Source organism: Epinephelus moara, chromosome 16, assembly GCF_006386435.1.
Source record: "Epinephelus moara isolate mb chromosome 16, YSFRI_EMoa_1.0, whole genome shotgun sequence".
NCBI lineage: Eukaryota > Metazoa > Chordata > Actinopteri > Perciformes > Serranidae > Epinephelus > Epinephelus moara.
In genome coordinates, this window is record NC_065521.1 from 18,679,509 (window position 1) to 18,689,458 (window position 9,950).

General features: G+C 42.1%; 1 protein-coding gene across 1 annotated transcript; it reads left to right on the forward strand.

The window, feature by feature from the left end:
- The first annotated feature begins 688 nt into the window (after positions 1 to 688).
- On the forward strand, positions 689 to 9,236 carry LOC126402150 (WAS/WASL-interacting protein family member 3). The gene is made up of 4 exons (XM_050063870.1): positions 689 to 807; positions 2,493 to 2,558; positions 7,420 to 7,782; positions 9,019 to 9,236. Exons 2-4 carry the CDS (start codon positions 2,507 to 2,509, stop codon positions 9,234 to 9,236), a joined length of 633 nt encoding a protein of 210 aa, XP_049919827.1. The 5' UTR covers positions 689 to 807; positions 2,493 to 2,506.
- Positions 9,237 to 9,950: the final 714 nt, after the last annotated feature.

Below are 9,950 nucleotides of genomic sequence, written 5' to 3' on the forward strand. Positions count from 1 at the left end.
TCAAGCTCCCATCTCACCACCTGCCACTCACAACGGAGAGAAAGACGGAGGAAGAGAGGAAGATGGAGAGTTAATGTCACCCTGAAAATGAACAGTGAAGGGGGAGGAAGAGGGGAGGAGAAAAGAGGGGATGGAAGATGAAAGTTCCCACGTTCAAGGGTAACCCTGCCACCCTTCGTCTTTGTTCAAGGGACAGAAAGAAAAGGAGAAGGAAGGAGAGAAAGCAAGAGCCAAAGTGCCTGTGTTACACCACTATCACTTACAAGGGGATGAATGGGTGAGAGAAAAGAGGAGGGAGAGTGACAGTGCTGACATGGTAAAGGTGCAGGCGGGTGAGGAGGGTGAAAAAAGGGGGAGCCAGAAATGGAGAAGGCACCTGCTGCACTGAGCGTCACTGCTAATGTTTGTTGGGTCACAGAAGAGAAAGAGGGGTGAGCAGAGGCAGAGAAATGAAGGAGAGGACTGACTGATGAGTGAGGAAGTGTAAAATGAGAGAGGAAGATGCTCCCCAAGAACAGGATGTTTATCTGGGATAAATTTTATGTTTAAGGCAAGACTGAGAAAAGATGAGAATTAGTCATCTTGAGTCTTCAAACAACATGTGGAGAGAGAGGAAGTGACTTTGGAAGCCAGCTTGAGAAGTCATTAACGTCTGTAGTGATGAAGGGCTGGTAGGGAAATTGTCCCTGCATGCTTATGACAACCCTGGTGTGGTAGTGTGTATCTGTGAGGCATGCTTTGCTTGATGCAGGAGGACGAGGGATAAGTGCTCTGCTGCCTAAGTACAGAAGGAGTGACATCGACGAGGTATAGCCTACGCACACTCTCACAGCTTTCCATCACTACTTCTGACAATGTGACATTTCCCGCATTTATTTCCCATCTCTTAACTTAACCATCATCTGCAACGCTGAAATGCCAGCTTTCTATGAACTCAGCATCAAGAGGATGTTCTGTATTGTGGAAAATATTTCTTATCCTTCTCTTTTTATAAGCATGTTTGGTGCAAGGACAGAGCGCTGACCTTTTCTCTATTTCCCTTTTCAAACTGTCACTCACTCTCCGAAGAGCTAAATGTTGAAAAGAAAAGAAAATAGTTTTGAACAAGACAGTTGAGACTCAATAGTGCATCATAAGTGTACACATGCTGAAATATTTGAGTTTTTTGGTGCTTTAACCACAGCAAAAATGACTGTTTCCTTACAGTTTCACAAACATCCATAGGAGTAGATTTCAGAGAGATGCAGGGGACACGTCCAACTCAGTATGTAGAACATGTGCATTTGTGCCTGCTATAAAACCCATGAAAATAGCAGACTTTAATTTTTCACAAAAGTAAAGACATTTACACCATACACTGGTGCATATATAAATTCACCAGAATACAGGAAATTAAGTGTTTGATGCTTAAAATTTTCATCCCCATTTCATATGCATCCCCCCCAATGTTTAAATGAAACCTACACCCTTGCACACAAGCAACATTAATTGTTACCTCAGCCAAGTTGTTATGGTGTCAGTCCCATACCTTTGTGACTGGGGTATTCTTTTCTTATTAGACTTCAACAATTCATGGGGTATGGTTAGGTCATGGGTCAAGGATGAAGTGACTGACACGATGATTACTGAAAAATAATTTCTTTTAATACTAGAGTGGAGAATAGAGAAATAAGACTTAGAGTCTACAGCCATGCTAGCGGCTCTGTGAGGCTCTACTTAATGGCAGAACACCAGATAAAGTTGTTAGCACCCACATTAAGTATGCAATTCTTGATGCATGGCAGCAGAAGAAATTGGACAGGTTTCGGCCCGAGGCTTCCCTCAGAATGATGTGACAGTAATGTTGAGGAAAGCCTAGGGCTGAGATATGTTCATTATCTTCTGCTGAGCATCATTAAAAGTATTACTTATTGTAAGTGTGGACAACTTCATTTGCTATTTTGTACTTTCGGGGTTGGCACCCATTGTACTCTAAAGACATCAAAGTTGAGTATCAGTTTCTTTGTTTGAGCTGTACTTCTAGGCAGTTATCTAAATGGTAATGCCAGTATGCTAATATGCTTAGCGACAATGTGATCTGGCTATGTTTACCATGCTTGTGTCAGTCTACTGTATCTAGTAGATGTTGACATATTTAACAGGATAAGTGAAACTTGGACCTGCTGGTGTTGCTTGAGTCAGGGGGTTCACCAAAGTCAGTAGTATTCATCCTCTGAGGACCATGAACATGTCCTCATGTGGCAATGGCAATCCAATTTAAAGTAGTCATGATGTTTCAGCCTGGAACACAGCGATGGACAGACCAACCAACCTACATCACTTTCCCTAAAGCCATGCTGATATTGTCAACCAAAATAAATGCATCTTTGTATTGCAATGTGTTCCTGCAGTCCACTGTGTGTATGATGAAAAGGCACACTGTAAACTGTTAACTTGTTTCCTGCAAGTGCGAGCATGTCAGCTGTGAAATAACCACATTTATTTCTGCCCAGGCCCCAGATTGGTGATGTCTCGTGAACGGCTCCCTCACATTGGTTCATCTGGGAGTAAAACAAAAGGTGATCCACTCATGACCCATTCACCTCTCCAGTTACAGAGGCTATTATGCTGCTGGAGCATATGCACAAGCATGCTTTGGAGATTACAGTATTACTTTTTAATGATAAGTAAGTGTATAGTGTATTTTTTGATTTTCAAAATTTAGGTACTACAATTGGGGCTTTAATATTCCATCAATCAGATTCTTCAAAAATCAAACGGCCTACCCGTGGGCCCTCGTAAGGTTTTATTTGATGACAACTGCTGTATTTGTTGTTTAAGTGGTTTACTCATATGACCTATTGTTTGAGAGCTACAGATCCTCATGGTGCCATTAAAGCTAATCATTTCATGATACCTCAGCAGGCTCAATAAATGCTTCTGTCAGACAAAAATCAATCAAATAAACAGTTATTACTCACTTGTGAAGCATAATTTTAATCCACAGATCGATGTTATCCAGACAGAAACGCTCCCTCTACAGTTCTCATACACTGACAGTGGTTCAGTCAATTTATTTATGGTGAAATATTTAGTCTGAACACATTATTACATCCATAGATATCCAGCAACTGCTGTTTGTGTTGTAACTTATAACTCAATGGCAGAAGCACTTACAGTGAATCTGACTGTTGGTGAAAAAGCTAGTTATACCTTTCAAATGAGACCATGCACGTAAATGTAGCTACAGTACATGAACATGTACAAAAATTGGAGCAAGAACAGCTTTCAGTTTACTTTGGGTATACCTTGGATATCCGTTAAAGGTGAATTTAGGTTTCTTTTATAGGACCACTAAGAGGTACAAATCAAAAAAAGAAGTATTTCTATTTGTGACATGATGATATCCAGATTATTTACTTATTGTTAATAATCATTCACTTGTTAATATTGCTTGTGTGATGCTGGAAATAAACCATATAACTACAAACACTGTGGTCCTTGAGACAATAATGCTAAATACACACCAGTTAAAAGAAAAAGAATTATAGTGATCTTTTAATGGAAAACTGTGAATCAACACCAACACTTTAACACAATGGCCCTGCAAGAAAAGTAGTTTTTAATTTTCTCTGAATAGTTGTTGCTGGCCTTTAATATCTACATATAGTGTCTTTTTACAGAAGGTGATTGCAGTTTATTTGATAGAAATAAACATTATTTCATCATATTTTCTAAGCTGATGCTGCTGTTTTGTAAAATATTACGTAAACATAAACTTGCCTCATCAGCTCACCATAAAGTGAGTTTGCAACAGAGAAGCACTTCTAGCTGAAATATATTGGCCCAATAAATAGAGTTTTAAAGTAGACCGCTTCAGTTAAAGGTTCTCTATGCAACATTCAGAGCATTAATGTAGTAGCAAACTGCTATTTGCAATGTAAAAATATAGTAGAGAAATGGCATCCTGTGCAAAGCATAAAATTACGCTCCTCTGTTGTGTGTTGTAATCTGAGCTTCTCTGTGGTTTGTCGTGGTAAGCTGGTTCAACCGTGCGTGTGTGTGTCTGTGCATGTGTGTATCCAACTGATTTGCACTGTGCTCATATGGCGGCCACCGCTAATATAGGGACTGTCATGAAACATAACCACCGACCAGTTCCCCCATGTTAACACCATTAGCTCTGTCAGCACTGTAGCCATTATTAAGTGCTGTCAATGGAGTCAGCAGCATTAGCTGCTAGTCAGTTAAGCTAGAGGGCTGCATTGGGACTGGGTCCCGCCGGGGCCCGTGGGACCCAACGCAAATATTGTGGGAGCGGGCGGTTTGGACTTTGCTGCAGGCGGGAACGGGCGGCTAAAAAAAAACACTGCAGGATCTTGGTGCACATGCATAAGTGTTTCCACTCTATATTTATTCATAAATGGATGAATATGCCCTGAACCAGCTTTCATACCAATTTGCCGCTTGCTCTACCTGTCTGTCTGTCTGTAAGCTCCATCTGTGATGAGACAAACATGAAAGAAGACGTGCAGTTTATTGTGTTTCACCGGTGTCGAGTTGTCATTACGCGCGACAATTACACACGGCTGCGCGCTCTTTATAACTCACTGTGTGAACCTATGTTGCATAATAAAGATTTGCCCCCTCGTAATTTTTAACCGCCCCTTCAGTAACTTCATCCTGGCGCCAGACCTGCTTTAACCTCAATCACTGCGTGATTATATAAAGGTAGAAAAATAAATAAAATACAGAGTAAGTAAGTAAGTAAATTTATTTATATAGCACTTCTCACAGAGAGGGCTCACAAAGTGCTTCACAAGATAAAATACAAAAAATACAATAACAGAAACAATGCAAAATACACAAAAACAAATAAAAAGTAAAGTGCAGCGAAATACAGAGATGATACAATGGACAATTAATGGAACGCAAGCCTAAACAGATGTGTTTTTAACTGCTTTTTAAAAATGTCCACGGAAGAGGCCGCTCTCAGCTCATGAGGTAGTGCATTCCACCATTTCGGTGCAACAGCCTTAAAGGCTCTATCACCTTTCGTCTTTAATCTTGTGTGAGGGACAGTAAGTAGGTGGCCTTCAGCGGACCGCAGTGACCTGACAGGACAGTGAAAGGACACCAGATCCGTCAAGTATGCAGGTGCTTGACCATGGAGGGCTCTGTAAGTGATGGTTAGAATCTTGTGCTGGATCCTGAAATTAACAGGGAGCCAGTGCAGGGATGCCAGGACTGGAGTGATGTGAGTGAACTTATGAGATCTGGACAGAAGCCTGGCGGCAGCGTTCTGGACTAGTTGGAGGCGGTCTAATGAAGTTTTATTGAGACAGGTGAAAAGAGAATTACAGTAATCCAGACGTGAGGAAATAAAAGCATGGATGATCATTTCTAGCTCGGAATAAGTTAACATGGATCTGAGTTTGGAAATGTTTTTGAGGTGGAAAAAGCAGGAGCGAGTGACAGTTTTGATGTGGTCATCGAAGAGCATGGCCTGATCAAATGTGACCCCAAGGTTTCTCAACTTGGGGCGCACATTTGCACTGAGGGACCCTAAGCAGCTGGCCACTTTAGATGCTGAGGCATCAGGTGCAATAATTAAAATCTCAGTTTTAGCTGCGTTCAACTGAAGGGAGTTAGAAGACATCCAGTCCTTAATTACATTCATACAATCGTACAGTGAGTCAATTCCATCGGTCCTATCAGGGTTAAAAGAAAAATATAACTGGAGGTCATCTGCATACATATGGTATGAGATACCTTCAAAATTGCTGATGACATCTCTGAGAGGGAGCATGTATAGCGTAAAGAGGATAGGCCCAAGCACTGAACCTTGGGGCACCCCGCAAGAAAGGGGGGCAAACTCTGATTTATGAGGGCCAACAGCCACAGAAAAGGATCGATCAGACAGATAGGATTTAAACCAATGAAGAGCGGTCCCTGAGATTCCTACCCTGTCCCCCAGCCTGTCTAAAAGGATGTGGTGATCAACAGTGTCAAAGGCTGCACTGAGATCAAGCAGAACCAGGATAGTGGATTTACCGGCATCGGAGGCCATCATGATGTCATTGGAGACCCTGAGAAGAGCAGTTTCTGTGGAATGTAACTGACGATAACCGGACTGAAATTTATCTAAGATATTGTAACTGTTCAACGCTGTCACTAACTGGTTTGCAACTGCTTTTTCTAGAATCTTAGATACAAAGGGCAGCTTGGAAATGGGCCGGTAGTTACTAAGAACATCGGGGTCCAGATTGGGCTTTTTGAGAAGCGGCTGAACAACCGCTTGCTTGAAATGGGACGGGACACGACCAGAAACCAGTGAGCTATTGATTATGGAGAGCAGAGATGGACCAATAGTGCTGAAAACATTTTTCAGCAAAGTTGTGGGCAGGATATCCAGCGGACTAGAAGAGATCTTCATAGTGCACACAAGATCTGCTAAGTCTTGTAAGGAGACAGGTGAGAAATTGTCAATAATTGACTGTTGTTTGGGAGGATCAGGAAGGGAGGAGGAGGAGGGTGTTATACTGGCCTTGACACTGGCAACCTTATTCACAAAATACATTAAAAAATTGCTACAGTCCTCATCAGAGGACACAGGTAGAGCAGGCGGTTGCGCACCAGTAATGCTACTTATAGTGTCAAAAATGACCCTGGGATTTCTCTTGTTGGAGATGATGAGATTTTTAAAATAAGAGGCTCTGGCTACCCTAACAACAGAATTTAATTCAGCTAACAGTTCTTTAAAATAAAGACGATGTACATGAAGCTTGCTTGATTTCCACAAGCGCTCAGCTCTCCGACATTTACGACGAAGGCAGCGGATGTCGTCGTTCAGCCAGGGAGTGGGATTAGCTGCGGGGATAGTTCGAGGAGAGGAGGAGAATAGAATATGAAACAGCCTTTATTTCATTAAAAACTAAATGTAAACAACGAAATAGGAGCACTATTCCTGACCAGTGCGTCAAAAGACATGCAGGCCAGGGAAACGAAACAAACAACCCCGTGATTCTCTTTATTAATAGCCTATAAAATTACGTGTTTTCTCCTGCGGGACAGGAGAAGACACAAAATCATCGATCTCTATTATTGTGCGGGCATAAATTCTCAGAGTTTTGCGGGTGCGGGCGGGAGTGGACATACACATTGCGGGTGCGGGCGGGAGTGGACATACACATTGCGGGTGCGGGCAGGAGTGTAATACACACGTTGCGGTTGCAGGCGGTAATGGTCAGAAACTCAGCGGGAGCCGGCAGGAGCGGGATGAAGAAAACAGTCCCGCGCAGGGCTCTAAGCTAAGCCACCTCCATGTTGAGAACCGTGTGCAGACAACTCATATGCTCTGAATTTTAAAAGTTATTCTATCAACTACACTACCTTGTATCTTTTTATTTATTTCCTTTAATCCCCCCTTTCTTACAACAGCCAAGGCCCCTGTCTCCTCCCCGGCTCTCCAGCGCCCCCGTCAAGCTAATCACCGAAAATACAGCCAGCAGCAGACATCATCCTCTTCCTCTCACCCACACCCAGGGCCGTCTTCCACCATCCTCTCAGACAGCACCATGACGCCTTGGGGAGGCCTGGCTCTCTCCGAATCGTCCTTTACCTCAATCCCCCTGCCCCCCCCTCCACGGCCCCCTCCACTTCCACCTCCACCACCTCCTGCTCCTCAGCCGACGCCGTCCACTCCTTATCGAGGGAGACGTAACGAAGACGAGGAAGTTTCAAGTACAAGTTTTAACTCTGAGGCTCCGTCTCCACCTGGTGCAGTCCCTCAGGACAGTCTGGGTATGTCTGGAACAAGGGCCAGTCGTGGTCATATCTAACCATGCGACCAAAGCTAAAAGACAGTGTTTTTTTAATAATAATGTTAACCTACTGAATGTTTATTACTTTGTTATGTGGAGTAAAAAAAAATGCTGCCTCACAGAAAAAAACAACAAAAAACTCCAATTGAGACCAAATGTTCTTTACCATTATTTTTTTAATCTTTCTTTGACATAGTATTGAAGGAGGTATGTTCAGGCACATATAAAGATAATCCATAACAAACAAAACACACTGTTTTCGGTTTTATTCAGAAGGAAATGTACGATATATTCCATGGCATGTATTTTACTGGCTGTGAAACCTTGTCCAACAGGATAATATGAGCTGCACTCTAGCTAATGTTAGGGTAACCATTACCTAGCTAACGATCATAACCTAGCTAACTGTTAGCTATAGTGAACGAAGTTTAGCTACATCACAATGGCTAGATAATGTTAAAATATTCCGTTTTTATCATTAATGTCAACTAACAAACTCAGCATTAACTTGTGCAACATGATAACTTTGAAGTTTTCCCTGACTAACCTTTGCTACAGTAACAGCACAAGCTTATCTTGCTGGATTTGTTTCACTGAAGACATTTGACATGTAGGCTAACAGTAGGAAAGGCACAGGTGTAAATAATGAAATGAATGATGGCTGAATTCCATTTAGCTGTTTCCCAGCAGGCATTTGGGTTGTGGTCCAATATTTTAAAATATTTTCCTTTCCCTAACACTTTGCCTCGAATGCGTCGGAAAATGTCATGAGGTCAAGGAACAATGTAACGGACAATTTCACTCAGTGAAGTGCCTTCCTAAGCAACTTGCCCATAACACATAACTCACTTAGATTGTTCACACCTGTGCTTTTCTTGCCATGAAACATTAAAATGACTCCAGTAAAAGAGGTCTTTTGTGTGAATTCACCGAAATCCATATACTAACATAACAGATGTGGACCTATAGGACTTTTTCATGAGTGTGGGAGTTGTTTATCAAGCACTATCTGCAGGACCTGAGAAGAGGTCTAATTAGGCAAGTGATAACACCTTTGTGAGTCCGCCATGACCTTTTAAGTTCTTTGTCCAACAAAAACAGCTTTATCTTTCACTTAAGTTTAAAATTTCACGTCTGAGATTTTGATTAGTACAAGCTCCTTCCTTTTTCCTAGTTTGTCACCAATTTCCATGTCTGTCCCTCTCTTTCTCTATAGTTGGAGGGGGTAGAGGAATGCGGGCAAGACGGAGGTGCTTGCCCCAGCGTCGGGTGCCTCGTCCCCCCCGTCTCCCGCCACTGCGCCCCATCACCAACCTCAGCTTCTCTCGGAGCTTCACCTTTTCTTTCTTCGAGCTGCCGCTGCACCAGTCACCTCGCTGCCGTGCTGAGCGCATCAAAAACCTCATGCTGCTTTTGAGACAGATACACTACTGAAGAACACTGCTGACTACACAGCTGAATTTTTCTGTTCAGTGGACATTACTTTTTAAACATCAGCATACCATTGTCAAATCTAGAGTGATATAGAAAGCTAGCTTCTATATTTACTGTGAGCAAACAAAGCTGTTTGGATATGTTGTTAGATTCCGTATTCATCATGTTTTAAAACTGCATTTTGGGTTTGAACTTTTTGAACTTTATTTGCATAAAATAGATAAATATTCTCTCTATATAACATGACGCTGCTGACTTCTTGACTTTTTTTTTCTTACAATTTGCTGTTCCAATTTCTTATTGTTGTGAGATTTTAAGGACAAGATTTTTTTCTCTCTTTTCATTCTCTCTAGCTTCTCTCTGTCTACATGAGACACTCATGCTTCATTTCCCTCATGCCAGCCTTGCAATTATTTTTACATTTTCTCAATTGGAATGACTTTAAAAAGTTGAAGTGGGACACATTAAAGCAGATTAAAACAGAGCAAATATTTTTCTTTCTCATTTACTCCCTTTCTCTCTCTTTCACACACACACACACACGCACACACACATACACAGACAAAGACACACACATTCAGACCATGAGTCTCTGAAAGCTGAGCTGTGATAATAGAGGCATTCAGACGTACTGAATGGGAGTGAAGGGGAGGAGAAAAGGGGCTGTAAACTGGCTGTAATGTGCAGAGTTCAAGGCTGTTCTCAACTTTCCCC

Excerpts from the sequence above, each read along its gene's own strand:
- LOC126402150 (XM_050063870.1), top strand. The coding sequence starts at position 2,507 with ATGTCTCGTGAACGGCTCCCTCACATTGGTTCATCTGGGAGTAAAACA. Across the intron at positions 2,559-7,419 it reads ATCTGGGAGTAAAACAAAAG|CCAAGGCCCCTGTCTCCTCC; the intron begins GTGATCCACTCA and ends TTCTTACAACAG. Across the intron at positions 7,783-9,018 it reads AGTCCCTCAGGACAGTCTGG|TTGGAGGGGGTAGAGGAATG; the intron begins GTATGTCTGGAA and ends CTTTCTCTATAG.